This window comes from Argiope bruennichi, chromosome 8, assembly GCF_947563725.1.
Source record: "Argiope bruennichi chromosome 8, qqArgBrue1.1, whole genome shotgun sequence".
NCBI lineage: Eukaryota > Metazoa > Arthropoda > Arachnida > Araneae > Araneidae > Argiope > Argiope bruennichi.
Genome location: NC_079158.1, coordinates 131,963,701 through 131,990,853, shown reverse-complemented (window position 1 = coordinate 131,990,853; position 27,153 = coordinate 131,963,701). Strand labels below are relative to the sequence as shown.

General features: G+C 32.5%; 1 protein-coding gene across 3 annotated transcripts in view; it reads right to left on the bottom strand.

Annotated features, from left to right (window-relative positions):
- The window catches only part of LOC129980490 (dynein axonemal intermediate chain 7-like), a 73,933-nt gene that overhangs the window by 26,389 nt on the left and 20,391 nt on the right, over positions 1 to 27,153 (bottom strand). For all 3 annotated transcript variants that reach the window (XM_056090808.1, XM_056090809.1, XM_056090810.1), the window contains exons 6-16: positions 24,130 to 24,204; positions 21,681 to 21,746; positions 21,254 to 21,545; positions 10,478 to 10,542; positions 10,295 to 10,406; positions 7,311 to 7,442; positions 6,686 to 6,845; positions 5,992 to 6,098; positions 4,664 to 4,746; positions 3,164 to 3,346; positions 3,008 to 3,079 (exon numbers count right to left, since the gene is read on the bottom strand). In XM_056090808.1, coding sequence (XP_055946783.1) covers positions 3,008 to 3,079; positions 3,164 to 3,346; positions 4,664 to 4,746; positions 5,992 to 6,098; positions 6,686 to 6,845; positions 7,311 to 7,442; positions 10,295 to 10,406; positions 10,478 to 10,542; positions 21,254 to 21,545; positions 21,681 to 21,746; positions 24,130 to 24,204 — 1,347 coding nt within the window. The remainder of the gene's footprint in view (positions 1 to 3,007; positions 3,080 to 3,163; positions 3,347 to 4,663; positions 4,747 to 5,991; positions 6,099 to 6,685; positions 6,846 to 7,310; positions 7,443 to 10,294; positions 10,407 to 10,477; positions 10,543 to 21,253; positions 21,546 to 21,680; positions 21,747 to 24,129; positions 24,205 to 27,153) is intronic.

Genomic DNA, 27,153 nt, shown 5'->3' with positions numbered 1-27,153 from the left:
CCGTCCTACCTCAGGAAGGTCACAAGATAATGGCAAATAGTTGTCCTATCGGGACAACTATTTGCCATCAGTCTGAAGGTGTCTCAATTGTTCACATCAGGACATTACCAAGTACCGGAACAACAGCAGAAATGGCAACTACAGTGTACTTAAAAGGTATCGAAATCAGATAAATAAGTATATAAAAATGGCTTCGACAGACCTTAGTACAATAGAATGGCCCGAAAACTGGTTACAAGGAAAACCAATCAGCATTTGATAGTAAGTCAATATTATTCTTATCTTCAGTCCTAGGATTCCCTTTCGTAACTTGGAGCAAGATTTTAGCTTTAAATTCAATTTAAGTTTAGATTTCTTAAATTAGCAAGACCACTATACACAAATCTTTAAGTGTTTAATTTCATTTTTTTAAATGCCCTAAAAATTAACAATGCATTAAAGTTTAAAGTAATAATATATATATATATATATATATATATATATATATATATATATATATATATATATATATATATATATATATATATATATATATATATATATATATATATATAAAGTAATATATACATTTTATTCGTTAAATATTGATCACAGACATATAGACATATACTGTAAATTACAAAGTTTCGTAAAAAAAGGTGCAAAATGTTATGAAATCGATTAAATTTTTTAGGGGATTAAACTTTAAAAAATACAAAATTTAAATTTTTATACGGCCTCCGAACATAAACACACACACACAAAAAAAAACATGAATAAAATGGACTAATAAGGTTATGTACAAAATTTCTGCATTTCATCACAAAAAGTCTCAAAGATATGAAACTACATAAATGCTGACTTAAACCATTTTTCGATGCCTGGATATGAATTCGCAAAGAGGAAAAATCATGTCGTATGTTCGTGCTTTAGGGATCGTACACAAATTAACAAAGAAAGTAATGATTGAATAAATAAATAATAATTTTGCTATTTATTGGTTCGAAAGTATTAAAAATTTGCAGAAATAATAACTTAAAGGAAAGATTACATAACTTGTTCAAAATGTTTTCCGCCCATGCCAATACTGAGCTCATTCGTCTGATGACACTAGTACACTCTACCAAGTTCTTGTTTGGTGATGTCACAACAACCCTCTAAAATGCGTTGTTGCAATTCTGCTTTATTTAAGGGAGGTGACAAATAAACCGCTGCACGTAAACGACTCCACAAAAAAAAAAAAAAAAAAAAAAAAAAATCATAGGCGTTAAATTAGGTGATCTAGGGGGAAATTCGACTGGACCATGCAAGCCAATCCACTTATCTGGAAACTCGTGATTTAACTAGTGTTTTACAACTGTAGTATGGTGAGCTGGAGATCCATCATGTTGGAACCAAGCATGTGGAAGTACTGTTAGACGAAGTTCCTTCATAAAATCTGGAATAATCACATTCAGAATCTCATTAACATATCTATCTCCCGTCAGTGTACCATCATACAGTATAGGTCCCAGCAAGCGGTTTTTGAAAATACCACACCATGCATTCACAGAAATTTGCCTCTGATGATGAACAGCACGTACCACGAATGGATTTGCATCTGACCAAAAATGCCCATTTTGAGGATTTATGCATCCATCTTGTTTAAAACAGCATTCGTCTGTCCAAATTAGGTTTTGCATAAAAGATGGATTAGTATCTTCCTGATTAAGAGCCCAATTACAAAAATCTAGACGACGTTGATAATCTGTTGGCTCATGTCCCTGCACACCTTGAATGCTAAAAGGATGCCATTCCGTCTCAGTATTCTCCACAAGGCTGCGCATGATAGGTTCATTTCTGAATCAGCAGTACGAACACTAACTATGTGGATGACTGCAAAAGTAAGCCACAGTATCAATTTCTTCATCAGTTAAGTGAAGTATGGGCCTACCTGGTCCACCTACAGGATATACGCTTGTTCTTTCACGCATTCGTTGCACTAATCGAAAAATAAATCTCCCAAAGGATGTCGGGAAATGGGGAAATTCTCGTGCAGTTTCGCTAGCATTGCTATTGCATAAACTGTAAAGCATTAGGATTTCAAAGTTCTTCATTGCTGTATTGAGACATACGGTTTGTACTGGCTAATTGAACTCTCAAATTGTAGCAGAACTGTGAAATACTGATGTGCGAGTTATAATAATATAATAACATAATATAATGACACGTCTGTTGAGATTATGGGACGCACCAATCAGAGGCATATATTTGCATATGCAAATATTTCTAAGTTTTTTTACAAGTTCATTGACTGTGCTATTTTTAAGTTATATTCTGTAATTCATGATATAAAATTTTAAAGTATTTTTCAGGAAGCTCATATTTCAAAATTTGTATTTAAAACTAAAGATATGAAGCATATTTTATTTCCTTATGATGCATTCCTGGATCGCGTCATCTGCACTAAAGCTGTAAACATTTGCATTTTAATTTGCGATTGACCCTTCACCAACTTTGTTTTAACATATCTTTCAGAGTTTTCATGATAAAATTCTGAAATTTTGTACACGACCTTATTAGAGGATAGGGCACATTTTAATATCTGGGGAATTTTTTTGTACAAGGTCTGTATAAAAATTTAAATTTTGTATTTTTTTTAAATTTAATTCCCTAAAAATTTTAATAGATTTCATAACGTTTTACATCTTTTTTTACGCAACTTTGTAATTTACAGTATATGTCTATGATCAATATTTAAGGAATAAAAGCCGCGGTCAAGGTTTTTGAGACACCCTGTGTGTATGTGTGTATGCGTATATATATATATATATATATATATATATATATATATATATATATATATATATATATAAACATTCGTAATACGTATTTTTTACATGACAATCATTTTTCATGACAATTTTTTTAATCAGGTATTTTAATTTAATATACAAAGAATCGATAGTAATTATCTGAAACGCGATACATACACAAACATACCATAATTATATGTATTATTTATTTCTAAATTTTTCATAAAGCTTACCTTCGAAGAAACCTCAATAAATTTGTTGATGTCTTTCTCTATTGCGACGTTGATACCCATGAGCAGCAATTTCTAAAGAGAGCATCATGGAATGAACACAGTGCAATGTAAAATATAAAATATCTGACTCCTTTTACAATGTTCAAATCCACTCACTTTTATTAATGCGTCAGGGCTCATCCATACGGAATAAGAATTTGAAAACAGAGATTTCCCATCTCGTTCAATCTGCTGAATGCAGCAACCTTCTTCGCTAATTTCTATCTTTATGGCAGCTTGCATGCCAGTGATTATGAGTAATGCTGTGTTCTGTTGCTTTCCTTTGATTAATTCCCAAGACTGAAATACGAGAGGATATATGTACATGTAATGGTATGTTTAAATCTAATTTAAATCTTAATTAATTTTCTATGTAATATTAGCTCACAGTACTTTATTCCAAAATTTTCTCTTATTTCCTGATACAAATCCTATTTTTTTAAAAATTTATTTAATTATGTCTAACAGTCGCTCTAAAAAAATGATCACTTGTGCATTTTGCACTATTGTTTAAATTATACTTAAGCCTTTATTTATTCCATTTTGGAAAAACTGATCTGTGCTTCAAAGAAAAACATTCCATTTCTTCTAACAATTATTTTATCTGACACAAATAATCCGTGCAATAGATTTCTTATTATATGATTATTTTCCAATAAATTCGATTTACCTTAATAGTTAATTTTTAATAATTATTAATAATTAATAATTTATTAATAATAATTCAGACAATCTGAAATATTACATCCTTTGATTTTCTGATCATTATATTAAAAATATCTCCGCCATATTTCAAACGTAGAACTAAAGTATTACTATTCATCAACTGGATCTTTCATATTTAAATTGTGTTTTGAACTTGAAATTGTTTATGTGAGATTTGAAAAATCATTTCTGAGGAGAATTAAATATGGCAGTGTCAGATTTTTAAATTATTATGAACTCTGCCCATCTCCCCCCGCCTATTTCTTTAATGAGGAATCTTTCAGTTTCAATATATCCAATAAAATTATTTTCCAAGATACATCTATGACAATGGTAGATGAGTTGTAAAATATATACCTCTTGAATTCATTATCATAGTGAAATAGACAGGCAATTACTGCAAAAATCTTAGAGCAGTGCATTATTGAGTCTAATATGTTATATCAATCTAATCTTAAGAAAGAGCTCATAAAGGAATATTACCATAAACATGCTATTTTAATAATTTTATATGCTGAAAAGTTCTGGATAAAATTTGCATTATACAAGTACTAAAAAAATATTTGAAACACTAAGATATAGTGTAATTTGTAAATTATTTGAGAAGAAATTAAATGAAAGGTCAAGTGTAAACTATCTATCTAAGTTTAGTGAAAGATTTTCTCATGCATCAATGAACAAAAATTGCTTAGTATTAATGAAATGAAGGTAAAGGTTTATAAAGATGTCTAAATAAGATTGAAAAATAACCTTTGAAAGCTGAAATGTAAAAGAGAACTTGATATGAAACATCCAACAACAATTATTTTTAGAGTGTTTCAAAATAACAGATTTGTAAAAGCATCAAATAATATGGTCATTACAGTGCCAAACATGCAATGCATGGTGCTTGAAGCAGATCGACTTTCCCACCTGATAGGGCATGTTATTATATTTTCTTTGAAGAAATCCAATGACCCCAAATTGATTCGTTTTAAAAAAAATATGACCAGTATCTGAAAAGTAGGAAAATAGATAAATATTCATGTAGATGCAAACAATTACTTTCTCTCTGAATCATATGCAGCTACTTGATTCCATAAAGTGGATTGATTGATTTAGTGAAGTTTTAGCGGTATGTGAATGCGCGAGGATAGAACCTGGGACCTTGTGGTTCGCAGTCCAGTAACTAAACCATTATGCAAACGCAATTGCCTGTGCAGCGTAGTTGTTAACTGGATTATATGCTATTCACCACAAAGTCATAAGCCTTATTACAAATTTGATAAGCACGGTAGTCTAGCGAATTTCGATAACTAAAGGCGCATGATAAATGTATAATATGAAAGATATAGTAGCTAGTTTCTAAGGTCATTAAATAAGAAGAACGCAAACTGTTAAATATGTGCTAACATAATTTGGAACAATATTCCGTGAACAACAGTATAAAAAAAGGGCCCAAGCTCTGTGAAAATAAAATATTTTCCCTTTAAATTTCTCTTTTTAAAAAGGATATTTTTAAAAAAATGGGATGACAAATGACATCTTCAAGGGTTCCATTTTGCCGCTCTTATATTGCAACGAAGTAATTTATAATTTCAGAATATTTCATTTTAATTTTAAACTAATACTTACAAATGAGATTCATTGTGTTTTAAGAAAATAATTACTATAATATTATCTACTTATATTATAAAAAGCTATTTAAAATGTCGAAAAACAAACGTTGATTTGTTTTGATCTTAGATTGATTCATGACTACATGAAGGTATGCAGGTTCTCAAGAAAAATATTTCATAACAGAACAATAAATACATCAGAAATAAAAAAATTTTTAATTAAATTAAATTTTTGCAATTGTAAATCAACAAATAAAATGAGAGAGATAAAAATTTGAGATATAAAATTTTGAGAAGTATTTATAACATCACCATTTTTCCAACTTAAAAACTTACACAAACTAAACATCTCACACATAAATGCAATAAAAGCTATCCAAAATACAGATTTCGAAAAATAGCTGCTTCCGTTTGCAATAAAAGTAAAAAAGTCTGAAAGTTGCGTCTATTTAAAATTAATCATTGCATTATATACAGTTTGTTGCTCATTGTATTGAAGGTTTTTTAATTTTATATGATAAACTGGAAATCTGAAGCCCAGTTTATATTGCAGAAAAATGATCTGCAAAATTGTGGTTAGCTCATGCTTTCAAATGAGAAATATTATCGTGAAAAGAAAGATTCTTCAGAATCAAAAATTACCTTCATCATATTTAGTTTCGAAAAATCCTATAGTTGTAAATCCTTTTTTGATAGTAACCCAAAAAGCTGGCACTGGTTGTTCAAGAAAGATTACATTTTCAGGTAATCTACAAACAGAATTTATTAATATAATAAATAACTACAGAATAGAGTCATTCCACAAAAGCTACATAGATTTCTTATGACTTAAAAATACCACCTTTTTTTAAAATTTACAAGAAGAGATAAAAAAAAAAGCACGGCTGAGGAATTTACTCAGTGATATTAAATTTCTATTACATATTTCAAATTATGAAAATAAGAAAATGTTTCAGATAGCTAAAAAAACATCACATAAAAGCATTACAGATTAGAGGATTTGGAGATTTTATTTGTCCTTTCAAAATTATAGATCATGGTACTGTAATATTGATGAATGGCATTTGTATCTAATAAAATAAATGTTTCTGCTTAGTTTAAAAGTAAAAAATTTTTAACCCTTTTTAACATTTATAAAACAATTTAACTAAATTATTTTCTTCAGTATGCAGACTCAATAAAGTTCTATTAAAAAATAAACTAAAATAAACTATAAAGACTTTATAGTTAAATACTAATTTAAATAAACAGAGTATAAATTTATTAGTCAAATCTTATCTTTCAATTGTTATTAAGCCAAATGTGCTAACAAAGTAAAAGTACTGGAATAAATTACTTGAAAGATACTGAAATAGCACTACACATTTCTTTATCAAATCTTTTAATTTCTGAATCAGCAAACTCTGCTGCCACTGCAGGAGACATATCTGGTTTAGGATGTCGAATGGGAATTATACTTGTTCGATACGGTAAACGCATTAATTCTTTTTCCTCCCCTGTAAAAACAAATATTTCTGATGTAACTGAAATGACATCATGTTATGCAAAAAGACATTATTTTCAAAGAATTTTGTTCAAAGTACACAGGAAAAATACTTATTCAAAAGCTTTATTTTCAAACTGCTTTCTTTTATGAAGATTGTTATGTCTTTAATAAGAAATAACAATTTCAAATTCATTAATAAGTCCATTATACACTTAACACACAGACACACACACATATAATGATACAAAAAGGTATAATTAGATGAAAACTTATTATTTATTTAATTAAGTATTTATGTAAAATTAAACATTAAGCAATACAGTAAAGTAAAAGAGTCTGTACACTTTGTTACTGATTTTTGCTTGGAAAAACATCCTAATCATCCATATATGAATGCTAATCAATCCTCTTTGAATTTATTCGAATCGGAGCAATTTTCATATAGTAAGTGAAGAAATAAAACTTTAAGACTCACAATTGGTAAATATCCAGCAGCCCGATTTCACTGTTTGATAAGGAAGTTGAAAAAGATCAAAATGATACAATCCACCTACAACAAAATATTCAGCCTTCTCCAAAATAGTAATTTCTGGTTCATCTGGTGGAGCTAAAATATATGTATAAAACCAAACATTAAATTACTGTTACTTCATTTCTCAAATCAATGATCAACAGAGAAGCAAGTAAAAAAAACTAAAGCAAATATTTTTAAAAGCAGCAGCAGTTTTTTCAGAGGTTATTTTACAAAAAAATAAACTTGCAAATCTCCCAATTCCATGTGAAAGTGAAATTAAAAAAAAATAAAAGCCATTTGTTAGTTGCCATAATAATTTGTATGCAAAAATCTGTTATCTCTCCAGAAAACTGCCACTCAAATTGCAGGAATCATTTGAATTGTTTTCCCCTGAAGATCAAAACAATTGAGTGTTAGTAGCAGAATTATATATATAGAAAAGATAAATACCTTTCCATCAGTGATAAAAGAGCAAAGGAAATACAGATAGATTTTACTACAAGTCTCAGGAGTGCAAGAGAGACGAAACGTTAATGCACTTAGGACATGTTTAGGGATTGCAATACCGGACCAAAAGTTCAATACCGGTATTCGGTATTTTTTAGATCTTAATACCGGGATGCCGTTTTAATACCGGTATTAGAAATTTTAGGAAAAGAAAGAAAACACAGCTGTTTCTTTGTTTTATTTGCCAGTTTTATTGCAGAGTGTAAATATCACAAAAAATAATTTGTATCTTATAAATTATAACATTATATAAAAAGTCACAAAAAAGTAAAGGAACATCTTATTTATTTAAATCACAAAAAAGTATAAATATCACTATTCAGTCTGTGGTACTATTACAAATTTTTGAAAAGTGATCTTAAAAAACATAACGTATCAATTGCACTGTTATTAAACCTGAAAAGTAATTTTGTGCAAAAATTACCAGCTGTCGAAAACGCTCTTTCGGCATCTACGCTAGTTGGTGGTACCGTTAGCAATGCGCGATATATTTATTCCAATTATTTACCTCTAAATCCCTCATCTTCAAATAAATCAATTTCTCGTCGGATGGTTCTGGATATAGCTGTTTTCTGTATTGTATTTTGGTTCGTTGAAAATTTCTTATTTATCTCTAATTCTAATTTTTGTTCAAGAGAAAATTCCTTTTCACTATCGATATTAGTGTCATCATAATGTTCGAAAACTGAATCGAATTCTTCTGAATGTAGATACGTTTGTGGGTAAAAAATTTTAAGAAAATTTACTATAAACTTAATCAGATTTGAATTGGTTCTTTTCTTTTCTTCTTTTTCATTTTTAAAATCATTATAGTTATGTAAATACCATAAGACATTTTCTATTTCGGTATGCCTTTCTTCTGTGCGATTTTTCAATGTAATATATAATTCTTCAGACAGTTATGTGTGCTGTTCTTTCAGTGACTGCAACATGAAATTTATTGTTGCATTAGCTGTTCATAAATTAGAATCTCTTCGACATAACGTCTCAATAGTCATTTTATTGGAAGTAGAGTTGATGCAGTTCTGGATATTAAGTCGAATTCACTATCTGAAAAATTAATTTATAGGTTTAAGTCGATTATTGGTTTAATTGGATTTCTCAGTTTCAAAAACCATTCCATCATTAGGAGTAAACTGTTCCAACGTGTTTTAGGATCTAATATTAATATATATTCTGTTTTATTTTCAGTTAGTATATATTTTAGTAATATGTCATTCTTTATTAAGGAACGTTTAAAAATCTTAATTTTTCGAACTTTTTAAATTATAGGAAGCAATTCTTGATGGGTTAATATTTCATCCTCATTAGCAATATCTTCTTCAAGAATTACATTATCATCATCTTCATTGTCAATATCACTCTCACTCTTACTCTCTTCAAAGTTGGAATCCGAAGTTTCTATATCCACAGTATTTGGATTCTTCTGTTCTTTATTTTTTGGTATAATACATCTATTACTCCTAATTGAATTCCATGAGCATAGCACAATTGCTGATTTGCACCAATCAACTTTCCAACTTTTTTCATAACTGTTGCTCCATCAATCGTTATGAATACAATATCTTCGTTCAGGGATAATCCATGTTTCGCTAATTTAGATTTAAGCAATTAATTAAGCCATTCATTAGCTAATTAATCTCGTCCGTTAGAGAAACATAAAAACAAAAACGTATACTATTTTAGTATGTTGGTGGTCCCTGAACCTATAGTGGAGACAATTTTAAAAATTTCTAGCAAATACCGAAAAACGGTATTTAATCTTGTGAATACCATTATTACAAAATTGTACAAATGACTCAAAAACTGGTATTCGGTATACCGGTATTGCAATCCCTAATCATGTCCTACTGCCAAATAGAGATTTATAAATAATAATATATAATGCATACCATTTATGTTTTAAATATCATTGATGATAACCATGGTGTCATAAACACCATTTGCCCTCACTGTGCAGAAGATATTCATATCTCTATCAGTGCTACAATGCTTCAATGAAGAATATTCTGATTTTTTGCTGTAATCAGCTGATTACAGCAAAACAATCAGAATATTCTTCATTGAATTTTAATCCTAGCCTGAAGAAAATTCTTGCTGTGTCTTTTTAAAAAGCTTTCTTTATTTTCTATGTTATAAATATATCATTGAAATAGCTTCTCAGACAGAAAAATAAATATACACTGGACTATATTTTTAAAAATCACTCTTGGTTTGCATTCATGATTAGTGAGTAAACTTTTATTGATGTTAAAATTTAAAAAAAAAAAAATTAGCTCTCATTGTTAATGCAAATATTTTGGCTTAATAATACTACAATGACCTTTTCAGAAATCTCTTTAATAGCACTGCTATTATATCCGAGTTGAAAAACCGACAATATATATTAATAACATTCCTAAATCCAATTAACTATTTAAAAACAAAGACATACTTACTAAATACAATAGCAGAAGAAAATTTGTCAGTGTCTGATTTTCCAGAAGTCTCAGAAGGCACTATCTGTTTTAAAGCGGCAATCAGAATTTCAGAAAATGCCGATGCTTCAAGCTAAACAAAAGAAGAATTGAATATTTCTTTGTCAATCCAAATAAAGAATAAAAAATTATTACTTTGTATACCTGTAAGCCAAACTGATCATCAGTAGCTGAGTAGATATCCTCTAATAGTGCATCAGTAAAATCGTCTGAAATTTATAGTAAAACAATACAAATATAAAGATGAAAAAATTCTTCATGGTTTATATTACAAATATAATATTATATATATAGCATTAGTTATTAAAGTGATATATTGAATTCTCCTTAATAACTAAAAGTATTTTATTAAGATACATAATGTAGAAAGTGGACATTGTACAGGGTGGTTATAATAAAAAGGACCCTATTCAAAACCCTCTACATTCCGACATGCCTATTGGATTTTGATAAAACTTGGTACATACGTTATATAGACTATAGGGGGGGGAGACTTTTGCAATAAAAAATAGTTCAAATTTGGACCCTCTCGGAGAATTGAGCCGTTTATTTTGAAAATGGGGCAAGTCCATTTTTTTGTTGTTGCGAGATATTTAAAGGTTTGCGTTACAATAAATTTAAAAATATTGGTATGTATTAATAGATATATTTTTTTGTATTTTGTGATATCAGATAATGTAGGTTTATAATCCAATAGTGTTTACAGTGCTGACTAAAAAAACAAAAGTTCCATTATAACTAAATGAACTTGCCTCACTTTCAAAATTAAAGAATTATTGCAATCATTAATTTAATTGGGAAATAATATTTCAGTTGCATCAGCCTTTTTTTAAGAATAAAAACAAAATATGATTCATATTTTTATAAATATTTATTCATTTGATAAAAAGGGAAACAAAACCAAGAATACTCTAGTAGAAAATATAATATAACAACAAACAATTCAGTTTTATTAAGAATTTAAATGAAATTATATATTTCAGTTTATACGTAAGTATAAACAATGTGAATTTTATTCAAGATTCAACATTTTAAAAAATTCATGATGAACGGGAGGTATACATGGCAATAAATCCATCATATCCATGTATTTTTCAGATGTAATAAATCTCTTTTTTTTTTCTTACATAAAAGATAATTTTATATTTCTGAAATTACTTGGAATTGTTTATCTTCCTCGTTGTGTTGACAGATCGATAATTTTAAATTCAAAATCTCGTTCTATCGAAGTTTTGTTGGACATTTTGTATGGTGCATCCCTTGTAAATCTGATGTAAATCATGGTTTCTCCATCGGTATTTTTCTTTCTTTTTAAAACCGTTTTTTCCAGAGGTTGGGTTGAAAATAAATTTCCATGTTTAATTTCATGTACTAAAAATTTATTATGTTTTCGACAATTTGGTATTACTTTATAGTAATCCTGGGGAATATGCAAGGAAATGGTTTCTGGATTGGATAGTTACTGGATAGTTCCACTCCAAAATCACGATCATTCGGTAGAAATGAATGTCCTGACAATACAAAATTTGTGATCAATGATATTTATTTCGTTGTCACTGGACTGAATAATCGGTGATGGAAGTAAATATTATTATCGACACACAAAATTAAGATATACATTTTATTATTTATAAAATATTTTACAACCACTGATTTTCAATATCAAAAATAGAAACACCCTAGATTTCAGATATGATGTTAAACGGCCACATTTCCTTCACCATAGAGCAACCGAAGCTAAATTTTGCCGTAATATATTTGGTCAAATATAATTTCAATCTAAGATGGACTTGCACCACTTTCAAAATGAACAGATTTGCAATACTGTTAAGATCTAAAACTTCCATTTCCAAAATACTAGAATCTAAATATTTTTTTACTATAAATTTTTTACTCATAAAAAGACAATAACAAGTTTTATCTAGAACTGCCATTATCTCCCTTTTTTTTCAAAAACGGTCTTGCCCCAATTTCAAAATAAGCGGCTCAATTTTTCAAAGAAAAACAAAAAGAAATCTGTAAGAATAAGAATCATTAAAATTTATTTAATTACAGAATGTACTCAGCGTGTACTCCATTGACATCAATTTCGTGTTGAAAGCGTCTTATCGAATGTTCAATGGTAGTGCGAGGAAACCCTCGAGGGATTGCAGTAACATGGCATGTAAAGCTGGTTTTCAATCCAGGTAACACCAGAATGGACAAAGGTCAAACCAAGACGCCAACCTTCCAATGCCGCCGTTGCCAGACGACCTACGCCCATAGCACAGCAACCACAGAGGAAGACAGATGTCTGGCGCACCCCTGATAGAAGACCCGTCTGTTTCCATTGTGGCCGCCCTAGCCATGTAGTTCGATACTGCCGAGATCACAAAGCTATTTTTGAGGCATATTGGGCTAATAGGAGAGATTTCGGCCGTCCTCCATCGAATGAGGGACGCTATGCCGACGAACACAGCCGACCAGCAGCCCGAAGTTTGTCGCCCAGCCCATCACGAGGACGATCGCCGACACGCTGCTATAGATCTCCGTCGCCATATAGAAGATCCAGTCAATCTCCTAGCTGGAGAAATGAGGAAAACTAAGCGACGCGACCTTCCTTGGGGGTGAGACCGTTAGTGACAAAAATCCTCCGATGGCCGCAAAGATGTCCGGAAACAACATTGAAGTAATCGTCGACAATAAGCCAGTACCTGCCCTTGTGGACTCTGGAGCCTCATTTTCTGTTATCTCGGAGAAGTATCGTCACCTACTGAAGACAGTTATGTTTCCAACAATTAACAATGTTCTTTTAAAAGTCGCCGATGGAAATTACGTGAGACCAGTGGGAAAATGTACGCTTCGTCTCGAAATCAATGGTCGACCTCAAGCTTTTCAATTTATTGTTTTTCCGCAATGCAGTCACGATATCATCCTAGGTTAGGACTTTTTGGGCGCTTCTCAAGCTGTTATAGATTGTGGCCGTTCGGAGCTCTTGTTTCAAGACGTCATTCGAGAATCCCAAACTCAAGACTCCAGCCGTTTATTCACGTTGAAAGACTATACAGTACCTGCTCGTTATATCATTAAGATCACCGTCTTAGGCCGCAAAAACCTTCCAGCTATCGACGTAATAGTAGAAGGAAATGGGATGCTCCTCTTGAACAAGAAAGCTGCTATTCCGTCTACTATAGTTACGCTCCTTAATGGTAAAGCCGAACTATGGGTTGCCAACGAACAAGGGGAACCTCAGATCATCCCTAAAGGCATGTGCGTTGGATATGCCGAACCCTTACGCAAAGACTGCGTAAATACCATAGACGAAGGATCGCCTTATTCAACGACCCCTTCAAAGGCAAAGTTGGGTATCATCGACTATACCACGATGATAGCTCCGGATTTGAGGATGGACCAAAAAGAAAAAATGTTTCATCTACTCCAGAAGATTCCAGAAATTTTCTATCAAGAAAAGACGTTCAAGAAAGGAAGTCAACTCAATGTTAAACACCGGATAAACACAGGCGACCACTTACCTATCAGTCAGAGAGCTTACAGAGTGTCCTGATCTGAACGCCGCATTATCAGTGAAGAGATAATCCAAATGTTAGAAAAAGACATCATTCAACCATCATCCAAAGTCCATGGTCATCTCCAGTCGTCTTGGTCAGGAAAAAAGATGGAAGCTGGCGTTTTTGTGTTGATTATCGCCGACTCAACAAAATTACCAAGAAAGACTTGTATCCATTGCCGCGTATTAACGACACCTTGGATTGCCTGAAGGGGGCAAACAATTTTTCGTCCATGGATCTCTACTCTGGTTACTGGCAAATAGAAGTTGATGAAGCCGATCGTGAGAAAACAGCTTTTATAACACCTGAGGGATTATACGAATTTAAAGTGATGCCATGTGGCTTATGCAACGCTCCTGTAACTTTCGAAAGGATGATTGATAATCTTCTGCGACATTTAAAATGGACAATGTGCCTTTGCTATTTAGATGACATTGTGGCGTTCTCAGAAACATTCGATGAGCATCTTCAGAGGTTGAATACCGTCCTTCAGTGTGTACAGAACGCAGGCCTTATCCTTAATCCAAAAAAATGTCACTTTGGAGCAAAAGAGATAAAGATCTTGGGACACCTAGTATCCAGTGATGGCGTACGACCGGACCCAGAAAAAATAAAGGCCGTGAGTGACTTTCCCGTACCTAAGAATATCCATGACATCAGAAGCTTTCTGGGACTTTGCTCTTATTATCGACGATTTATAAAGGACTTTTGCCATAAAGCCGAACCTCTACAGTTGTTACTGAAGGGGGACACAAAATTCTGTTGGGGACCTGAACAAGTGGAAGCTTTTAATACCTTGAAGAAAGATCTTACCTCCGATCCTGTCTTAGGTCTTTATGACGAAACTGCACCAACGGAACTTCACACTGACGCGAGTGGATACGGAATCGGCGCAGTATTGGTTCAAATACAAGATGGGAAGGAAAAAATAACAGCTTATGCCTCGCATATTCTGACGAAGGCTGAGAGAAACTATTCAACAATTGAAAGAGAATGCCTGGCGGCCATATGGGCTATAACTAAGTTTCGGCCATATCTCTTTGGAAAGGCTTTCAAGATCGTCACTGACCATCATTCCCTGTGTTGGCTGACAGGACTGAAAGATCCCTCTGGAAGACTCGCAAAATGGGCGCTGCGACTCCAAGGATACGACGTATCAGTGGTGTACAAAAGTGTAAGGAAACACAAAGATGCTGATAGCCTGTCCAGAAACCCATTGAAAGTCGATGCTTCATGATCTGTGGACTCCATAGGTGCCTCCTTATTCACTAATCTCTCAGAAGAACAGATGAAAGATCCAGAATTGGCAAGAATAATAAGAGACTAACAAAGTACCGAAGCAAGTAGGCTGGGAAAGTTTGAGTTAATCGAAGGAGTCCTCTAGAAGAAGAATTTTGATCCCTCCGGGAGGAAATTTCTACCAGTGATCCTGAAGCATTTATGGCTCAGTATTGTAGAATCTCTCCATGACGACCCTAGCGCCGGACATCTAGGATTCACCAGGACTTATGATAGAATAAGAAAGCGATTTCATTGGCCAGGCTTGTACAGAAGTGTTTGAAGATATGTGATGCACTGCCGAGACTGTCAAAGGAGAAAATCTATTCCTCAGAAGCCACCAGGTCATCTCGTGCCAATTCCAGCAGCTGTCGCTCCTTTCCATCGCATCGGAATCGACCTGCTAGGACGATTTCCAAAATCGGACGACGGCAACAAATGGATTGTAGTATGCACCGATTATCTGACCCGGTACGCAGTCACCAGAGCTTTACCGACGGCGGAAGCTACACAAATCGCCAAATTCCTACTAGAGGACAGTAGAAGTAGATACCCACGAGTCCCCCGGTTTACCCGAGTGGGTGTAAAACCATCAGAGGGGACACGGGGAAAAGATCCACCCCAGCGCGCCGAAGATCCCGCGGGCCAGTCCAGCCCGACGGACAGATTTATTTTGCCCAAAGAAAATTCTACAAGCATTGCCCCGACACGGGCAGTATTTAATTACATGAACTGATTATTTACATTAACTGATTTTTAACATGAACCGATTAATAAGCAATGCAAAACAAGAAAGAAAGCAGAACTGACACTAAAAGCAGAACTGGCAAAAAAAAAAAAAAAAAGAAACCAAACTTATAAATTAACATCAGTTACTAATCCTTAATACACATGGGCCGTGGAGGAGGAGGAAGGCCCATCGGGCTTTTTACTAACCAGATGGATGAATGAATAAATGAAGGAGTGATATTATTTAAGTATTAAGTTTTAAGTTTACTTAGGTTTTGATTACTATGTTTTGTACTGTTATTGATATGTTTGGTGATCATTAGGTAGATTGAAGGAAAGAGGTATTGTACTATTTAATTTTATTATTTATTTCGTTATTAATTATTTCCTACCTCCCCTAACTTCATCTCATTACATTTCATCGTACCATCGGAACCCCGGGTATGTAACATTTAACTGTTTTTTATCTTTCTTTTCTTTTATTTTCAGGTGTGGATGGGGACCAGACCAGCAGGATGCCGGGGGCCCCCAAAATACAGGTATAAGGTTTTTATATAACTAATTATTAATAATTAATTTAATTAAATTAATCCAACCCGCCCCCCGGCCGGCAGTGGTAGCCAGCCGGGGGGCTTATTTTTTAAAGGATTTTTACTATCCCGTGTCCCGATGGACTTTGAAATAGATGGCGAACTGAGACCAGGTCCAGTCAGAGGGGGAATCTAGGCCTCAACCTCTCCAACACGGCCAAGCGTACCATCGGCATTAGAACTTCGTTGATAAAACACATCAAAGGAAAAAGTAACACATCAAAAGGACGACACATGTTAAAACACATAAAAACGGGTTAAAATAACACATAAAAATTACAAGGACACAAGAAGTTTACTTCAAAACACATTAAAATCACGTGACTACACATAAAAACACATCAAAAATGGACAAAATAGACACATCAAAACAAGACACACTCACAACATGAGGGAAACGTACTGGTCCTGATCCCCAAGAGACCCTTGTAAAAGATTAAAATCTTCCGAGTCCCAGAAGAATGAGTCCCAGGGTAAAAATTTAAAAACTTAAAAGTTAAAAGATAAAACACTATAAAAAAGGGGGGTGGCAGAGAGGAAATTAATTGGTGTGGTGCTGCCTCGTAGCTATCTCATTATACTGACCTGGACAGTTGCGGTTAAGTTAAATTCAGTTGTAAAAATAAAAGTTGATATTGGTGGAGAGCGGCATGTAAATATGTAAAAATATTTAAAATATCCAAAGTTTAAAAATATCATATCAATGTCATAGTTTAAAAGTATGTGTCATTAAAATATGTAAATGGTATGAGTTCTATATACAATGAAAGTGAAATGATGTATTTAAAAGTAATGACTTAGTGGTCAAATAAGTAAAATTTTCAGGTAAAATACATGCCAAGTCCAATTTTTAAAAATAAAGGAGTAAAAACCTAATGATAGTCACAGATTAAAATTTAATTATGAAATCATTAAAAATTCCATAAAGGTTTTATTAAAAATCTTTATAATTATTGGTGCCCAGAGGGGGGATGGTGTGATTGTCTATTATAATCTAAAAACATCGATTTTATAAAAATAGTCCTTAAACTAAAATGATAACAAGCGTTACCCCATAAAAAGTCTAATTAATTATGCAACCCCTAGTGTTTGGTTCTATCTAAGTAGAACAGGTATGTTAACAGTCGTCCTTAATAGTTTGTCCTCTAAGTGATGCAGTGCGCCATGCATTGCGCTCCGTTGTTTGGCAGGGTTTCTTAAATCACAGGGGAGATTTTAATTAAAAGTTTCTGTAAGAAAATTTGTCCTAGTATAAAACGGTAGAAAGAAAAAGAATTTTTTCCTCCAAATGAGTCGGAGAAAGTCGGTTGCCTGCAACCCATCCCAAGTAAAAAATGCGTTTATGGATAAAATTATCATTAAAACCAAGTAGGATAAAATACAATTTCACACCATCAGTCCGAGTCTCCAGGACTGGTGAGAGCATCGCAGATTGCGCCACTTATTAAAAAACATTCTCTAATTTTGGCGACAGCCTGCCTATTATGTAGTACATTTTTAAACCAGGCTCTCTTATGTTCCATCGCCGAAGTTAATAAATGAAATTTTTTAGTATGTGGGCAATGGAATAAATAGTGGTCAGGATTACCCTCCTGACCACAAGTACAAAGAGGAGAACCTAGCTTGTGGAATCTACATAAATAGGCGGGGAATGGACCATGCCCACTTAAAAAGTAAATTAAAAATTTGTTAATAATTAAAAAATTTTCATCCACCATGTCTATAAATTCCCTTACTCTGATCCCGGAGGGGGAGTCGTAGTTATTCCAGTATTTTTTCCATTCCCCCAGGGTCCAGGATTTAATTTTTCTTTTTAGAAAAGAGTAAGGGGCGGGGATGGATATTGGGATCCCGTGTTTCCCAATGATAGGACTTATGATAGAATAAGAAAGCGATTTCATTGGCCAGGCTTGTACAGAAGTGTTTGAAGATATGTGATGCACTGCCGAGACTGTCAAAGGAGAAAATCTATTCCTCAGAAGCCACCAGGTCATCTCGTGCCAATTCCAGCAGCTGTCGCTCCTTTCCATCGCATCGGAATCGACCTGCTAGGACGATTTCCAAAATCGGACGACGGCAACAAATGGATTGTAGTATGCACCGATTATCTGACCCGGTACGCAGTCACCAGAGCTTTACCGACGGCGGAAGCTACACAAATCGCCAAATTCCTACTAGAGGACATAATCCTGAAGCATGGAGCTCCACGAGTTATCATTAGAGACCGTGGACAAGTTTTCCAGTCCAAGCTGGTGTCAGATATTAATCGCCTGTGCAATATCACTCATCGAATGACAACAGCCTATCATCCGCAAACAAATGGTCTTACAGAACGATTCAACAAAACGCTAGCAGATATGCTTTCTATGTATGTTGACGTCGAACAGAAGAAATGGGACCAGATATTGCCGTTCGTCACATTCGCCTACAACACTGCCAAGCAGGACACGACAGGTTTTACGCCTTTCTACCTGTTACATGGTCGAGAAGCTGAAACGCCGTTGGATACGATGTTTCCTGTTTGCCCCAACGAGTTCAGCCAAGAAGACGATTACGTTAGCCATCTGATCAATAAGGCAGAAGAATCGAGGCAATTAGCTCGTGCACGAACTCTCGAGGCTCAGCAGAAAGATTGCCGGCATTATGACCCCAAACATCGGATGGTGGCATACGAACCAGAGGATTTGGTGTGGAATTTTATTCCAGTTCGTAAAAAAGGGCTTTCCGAGAAACTCCTCAAGAGATACTACGGCCCTTATCAAGTATTGAGGCGGTTGTCCGACGTCACCTATGAAGTAGCGATTTCATCCTATTTCTAGAAGGCGGAAACCGAAGGAAGTTGTCCACGTTTTACGCATGAAATCATACCATGATCCAGAAGAACAAGACGAGCAACATTCTTATAAACTATGGAGGTTTCGGAAAGAGACATTTCTCAAGAGACTACTCCTCGTGAAGACCCGGCAACTTATACTGGTCCAGTGACTAGATCAAGAACTAGAGCCACACAATGAAATATCCTAACATCGAGACGCTGTTCTTCTAAGGAGGGAGCAATGCCGCATTGAAGAAAGACAGTCGAATCTCCATGGCCGAATGGTCATGGCACTGGTCTCATAATCAAGAGACCGTGGGTTTAATCCCGCTAGAGACAATGCGATTCATAGTATGTGTAAATATTTAGTTCCTTGATTTTATGTTTTTCTTTATTTCATGTTCCAAGAGATACTGGACATTTCTTTAGTTTACCAGACAAGTGTTCTGGACTTTTCTTACTGTCTCCAGAAAAGTATTCTGGAACTTTCCCTGCTTGTATAAAAGCAGAGGATTTGTCAGTCACTGTGTTCTGAGTTCAGTTAATAAATTGGTTTAGCTCTACTTCATGTGTGTGTCATTGAATTCCACACTAGAGTATCTACGTGACAATATCATCACATTCCCTTTTATAAGCAGTATTTTCACTAAATGATTTGAGACAATACTTTTTTCAATGTATTATAACAGCCATCACTATCTGAAGGCAATTTTCTTGTATCAATACAACATTAAGGGCTTAACTATTCTCTGAAACTAAGTGGCAATTTTTCTAAAGTAATTTTTAGCACCTTGAAAATAAATATTTCGCACTGCAATTTTAATTGTCATCGTAACTTTAGGGCACATGTCCCTGAATACGACAGACGCATCCCCTCTTTATTGCTACTGATTCATTATTTTCTGCGCATTCAGCTATTAGCTATCCAGCTATTGTTTTTTTTTTTTTTTTTTTTTTTTTTTTTTTTTTTTTAGTAATCGTCGTGATATTTATGAAGGTCACAATTCACCTCCGAATTCTCAGTTTTGCATCATTTTTTCCGTAAATTTTCATGCTGGAAGCTTAAGTGTGGGAGAAATTAAGGCCTCAAAATAGAAAAAAGGTTTTTTTTTTTTAAAACAAACATTTTTAGCTTTCTAGGAACTCTAAAAGGTTTTTGATTTTTTGGGTCCGTGGAAACCCTGTTTGAGAAGTATAAAATTAATGATTCAAATTTAAATAAAATTCAATAAAATAAACTGAAATGAAATATAAAAAAGTTATATTATATATATATATATATTTGCATGCCTCTTATGGCAGATTTAAGCATTTCGTAATTCTGGGTAGTACGCATTATTAGGCTTGTCTTTTAATAAAGTGGTCAATTTAGCTTCTCGTTTCACCATTTTTTTTTTTTTTTTTACTTTACTTTACCAACATGTTAACGATTTATTTAATGTTCATTGTTTTTTATTATAGTAACTTAGTGAAAATTCAAAGGTTTTTTATTTAATTATTATGAATCATTACAATCTCAATTCACGTTTGTACACAAAAGTATTTGTGTAGATGATCGATGCTTACTTAAAAAAAAATATATACTGACACAGATACGAACCTGATCTATTATATTTGATAAAGTGTTCATTTATCTAAATATTTTATAAAATGTGATTATTTTTTTTTACAAAATCATTGGGCTAATAATATATTTTTAATTAATCAGCCAGCATCCCCCCCCCTAACTCAGCAGTGTTGGGTGGCTGCCTAGCCGAAAATCCGTCAATGCAGCCCAAATATTGTTCTGTTCTTCTTTGATTTATCACTAAGGCTAGGCATGGTTTTGTGTAGGGTCTTGGTAACAGATCCTTCCCCTAACAAAAACCCGTTTTTCCTTGGTTTATGAATTTATTGGAGATTTTTTTTAAAAATATGATCAAAAAATGTATAGAAATAAAGAACAAAATGAACCAATTACCTTTTGAGATTACCTCGCCTAATTGACATGCATGAGGTACAGAAGATTCACAAAATGTGGGAGTAACATTGTCAAACATTGAATGCCAGATTCTTACAGCACAATTTATTTTCAATAATTCAGGGGGCAGTTCAAAACTGAAGCCAGTAGATGGTAAGTTCATACCTTTATGCCTAAGATTTTTTGTCAAATTACCCCACAAACAAAATGAAAATCTTGGATCGGGGCTTGATTGATCTGTAATACCAAATTCCATATTGAAAGTTTCGTCATTAATATGCTCACTCGCTGCCTGAAAAAAAAAGCATTTTTTTTCTCCGTATTAAGTTTTATTTATTATTACAAACAATAAAAGAAAATTATACTAAATTACAATACAGAATACTATTTTTAAAAAAGTCATTTGATTAGTTATTCTCTCACTCACTCTCAAAATTCTGAAAGTTGCTGTATCCATCTTCTTTCTCATCATGAACTGCAAATTTTTTATGCTCTAAAAATATATTTTAAAATATAAATTTCTATACGACATAACATTTCTGTACACGGAATGTTATAATCATTATAAAAGTAATAATTAGATTATATACATTATTATTATATTTGGGACTAAATATTATTGCATAGCAAAAACTTAGGAAAAGAAAAAAATGGTAGATGCAGGTTTGAAAATTATAGCAATGAAATTTACACTTTAAAAAATTTTCAAACTTGTGAAAAAGCGAAATATGCGAAAAATTAAAAGCTCAACATTTAAAGCTTAGTATTAGGGATTGCAATATCGGACCAAAAGTTCAATACCCGTATTCGGAAATTTTTAGATCTTAATACCGGGATACCGGTTTTAATACCGGTAGTAGAAATATTAGAAAAAGAAAGAAAACACAGATGTTTCTTTGTTTTATTTGCCAGTTTTATTAGAGAGTGTAAATATCACAAAAAATAATTTGTATCTTATAAATTATAACATTATATAAAGAATCACAAAAAAGTAAAGGAACATCTTATTTATTTAAATCACAAAAAAAGTGTAAATATCCCTATTTAGTCTGTGGTACTGTTACAAATTTTTGAAATGTGATCTTAGAAAACATAATGCATCAATTGTACTGTCATTACGCCTGAGACATAATTTTGTGCAAAAATTACCAGCTGTCGAAAACGCTCTTTCGGCATCTACGCTAGTTGGTGGTACCGTTAGCAATGCGCGATATATTTATTCCAATTATTTACCTCTAAATCCCTCATCTTCAAATAAATGGATTTCTCGTCAGATGGTTTTGGATATATCTGATTTCTGTATTGTATTTTGGTTTGTTGAAATTTTTTTTATTTATTCTAATTTTTTTTCAAGAGACAATTCCTTTCCACTATCGACATTAACGTCATCATAGTCTTCGACAACTGTACCGAATTCTTCTGAATGTGGATAGGTTTGTGGGTAAAAAATTTTAAGAAAATTCCCTACAAACTTAATCAGATTTGAATTGGTTAGTCTCTTTTCTTCTTTTTCATTTTCATTTTTAAAATCATTATAATTATGTAAATACCGCAAGACGTTTTCTATTTCGGTATGCCTTTCTTCTGTGCGATTTTTCAATGTAATATATAATTCTTCAGATACTAATGTGTGCTGTTCTTTCAGTGACTGCAACATGAAATTTATTGTTGCATTAGCTGCTAATAAATTAGAATCTCTCCGACATAATGCCTCAATAGTCAGTTTTATTGGAAGTAGAGCTGATATAGTTCTGGATATTAAGTCGAATTCACTATCTGAAAAATTAATTTGCAAGTTTAAGTCGATTATTGCTTTTTGGATTGATTTCTCAGTTTCAAAAACCGTTCCATCATTAGAATTAAACTGCTTTAACGTGTTTTAGAATATTAACATATATTCTGTTTTATTTTCAGTTAGTATATATTTTTGTAATATAGCATTTTTTGTATCGGAAAGCTTAAATATCTTAACAATTTTTCTATCTTTGTAAATTATAGGAAGCAATTCTTGACGGGTTAATATTTCATCCTCATTAGCAATATCTTCTTCAACAATTACATTATCATTATCTTCATTGTCAATATCACTCTCACTCTTACTCTCTTCAAAGTTGGAATCCGAAGTTTCTATATCCACAGTATTTGGATTCTTCTGTTCTTTATTTTTTTTTGGTATTAAACATGTATTACTCCTAATTGAATTCCATGAGTATAGTATATTTGCCGATTTGCACGAATCAAAATCAACCTAAAGTATGATATGCAAATACAATGTGAATAACAAAGTCTCCAATTTAAATAAATTTCGAAATATGACGCGCTTTCTTCACAACTACAACCTTGTTTTCACAGATACGAATATCAGACTATGAATCCTGCTCATGTGTTGTATCTCTCGGAGCTGCAATAGGATAGTTTTGACCCGAATCCTTGAATGATTCACATATTTTTTTCACTTCTCTTGATTGTACGATGCAACTTTGTATTCACAGTATACTTAATTTCGCCCGTTAGGGAGACATAAAAACAAAAACGTATACTATTTTGCTATGTTGGCGATCCCTGAACATATAGTGGAGACAATTTTAAAAATGTCCAGTAAATACCGAAAAAACGGTATTACAAAATTGTACAAATGGCTCAAAATACCGGTATTCGGTATTGCAATCCCTACTTAGTATGTAAGGTTTTCATTCAGAACGAATCTTTAAAAAAATAATAATAATGTTGACATATATTTATATTAAAACAAATTTAATAACTGCAGTAAAATAAAAACGGTAATTGGGAAAATGCTATATATATATATGATTAAAAACATTCAACTCCAATTTAAAATAATGTATTTAAAGCATTTTCATAAAATCTTAACATACTTGTATCCAAGACTTTTGAGTCTTAGGAGTAATTTCAGGGCACTCCAACAATGCAAACTTTATATCCTCACACATCTGAGCAAATAAAAAATATATATAAATGAAATAGAATATGCAAAACCGCGATATATCTCAGTAATTCACATTTTTATTCAAGATACAAAAATCGAATATAGTAATTCAGTCATATAAGTATCAGATTTATAATTGTTTTGACTAAATCACAAATAAAAAACTAATATTATTATGCTTTTGTTTATTTGTATTTTTTCGTTCTTTTTTTTTTTTCCTTAACAATAATAGTAACTTTGCTCTGTTCTAGTCTTATTGCATGTACATTTAAATACATTAAATTAGATTAATTCAAATTCAATAGCTAATAAATATCCATGGAAAAATTATCAAAATACTTTTGGAAACATTCATTAAATATAAAGTGAAAACTACATTTACAGTATATGATTTAAACGAACTTATTTTTCAACAAGAATCCTTTCTGCCCTTCTTTTTCTTATTTTTTTTTCCCTAGCAACTTCTTTCTTTGTAAACATTTTCATGTCTTCAATTAACTGAATATATATATATATATATATATATATATATATATATATATATATATATATATATATCCGCTTGGTAAATAATCAAGGATCACTTTTATAATTAAATTATTTGTGTAGGAAAAACTAATTTTTGTTCGAAGATTTTTACTGATACGCAGAGCTGTATAAAAACGTTTTCACTCACTGTATAAAACAATACTTGAAATGTTATCCTCTAAAGGCCTGATTAATTTGACATTGTAACTTTAAGATTTGGAAAACAAATTATTAAAACATATAAACTGACTTGAAAACAAATTATTAAAACATATAAACTGACTTGAAAACAAATGATTAAAACATATAAACTGACTTTTCTAGTAACTAATCAAATCAGTGAATTCGAAAATATTTTATTCGTGTAATTTTAAGAAAATATTCGTATCAGCAGGAAATGTCTACTTTTGAACTGGAACAATCAAAAAATGGTCAGTTTGGCCATTTACAGGGTTAATTGATAACTCCCAGTGGAATTTGATTTCTGCTTAATTAAAAGAACTTCTAAGAGAATTTGAAGTCTGCTTAGTTTTCCTTCATCTGTATATCTTCTTTATTTGATTACATACCATTATAAAAAAATTCATTGAAATATGTTTGATTTGAAGTCAAGTAATTTTTTTATATAAAAAAAATCTAGAATGTATTTATGTATGCAAATATGAATTTTTCCTTTGATTTTTTATTTATATTGGAGAGGGAAAAAATCGCCTACTTTCCTTAATTAATATTGGAAACTAAATGCGTATTGTTGCGAATTTGCATATTTAAATTATAGATATTAATTATACTAAAAAGAAATTTATCATCAGTTTTTTTTAAATATTTTTTCGCACTATGGTATTTATTATTAATTGCATTATTATTAACCGGTTGTCATTGGCGAACATAGTCAACAGACAAACGTGATATTTTTGACGATTAATAAAAATGCCTATACTTGGATTAAAGCCATAATAATGGTCTTTTATTATTACAATATTTTTTAATACAGTACACTCTCACTAAAGCGGCAGGCATCAAACCAAAGGACCATCAAATCCAAACAACAAAGCTCTGGACAATAGCTCCGGAATAAAAAGTTCACTAAAATTAACTAAAAAACGTGCAGTTTCTGAAAATTTTTTAGCCGATTGCTTTTTACATAATATTGCCATTAAATTTTTCTCTTTATTTTTATTTATCTGGGGGCACGGCAGTCCCCCGCCAAGTCGAGCAAAAACAAGCGGCACGGCCGTAATGTCCTTTTCTCGAAGCAGTTCAGGCCATTTTCGAGCCCCTATCACTTCGTTATGGATAAAACTAGAAGCCTAAATTTTCAGTAACCAAGCAGGCATTATATAAACACGGTATATTTCAAATTTCATTAAATTTGAACCAGTAATTTAAGAATTATAACTAGTCAAAGTTTGTGAATTTTGTCACTGACTGACTGGCCGATCATCAAAACTCTAAGGCACTTCCAGCAGACATAGAAGCTTCAAATTTAGAATACAATTACTGATTAGTGTATAAATCAAGGAAAAACTAAAATATGTGTGTAATAATGGACGAATCAATAAATTTCTCGAAGTTTCGAGCATTATCCATTTTGTCGGCAAATTCGTCGCCAAGTTTGTCACCAAGCTCTGGGATCACTGGCTCGGCATCCGACAGCATCCAATACAGATTACTGTACAACGGTCTTTCTTATGATGACTCTATTCATGCCGAGAAGCAAAATTACAGGTTTGTAACAATATCTAATTTGAAATAATTCAATGTGAAGCTGTGAAAGCTGCAAACGTAATAGGTGACTTTCAGAGAATCAATCTGGTAGAAGAAGAGTAAACTGATCTTCAAAGTATGTTCGCAAAACTTAATGCCGTTCAAAAAAGTCTTCGATATGATCACAAATAAAATGGACACAACTGATAATAACGCTGACGTTTTAAGCTGTTTTGTAAGTGGAACTGGTGGCACTGGAAAGAGCTTTTTAATAAAAACTCTGAAAGTTTGGGTTAAGACGTATTTCAACAAAAAAGTGGCAGTTAGTGCTCCAACAGGAATAGCTGCATTCAATGTGAATGGATTGACTATACAGACTATTTGCAGCTGCCTGTAGAACACAAGCAAACACCGAAGTACAAGCCACTTTCTGATGAAGTGCTCCAAGTTCTGAGATCAGATTTGAAAGAAGTAGTATTGTTTATCATAGACGAAGTGTCGATGATATCCAATGTTACTTTAACATATATTCATTTACGCTTATCTGAAATATTCGATACAAGCGACGATCAGAATGGGTGGTTTGGAAAAAAAACATCTTGTAGTTTTCGGAGATCTCTTACAGCTTCCGCCGGTAGAAGAAAAGTCATCTTTTGAAAAACTATCAACTGCTGAAACTAACAAGTTGTTAGGTTCCCTCAGTATACCGAATTTGTGG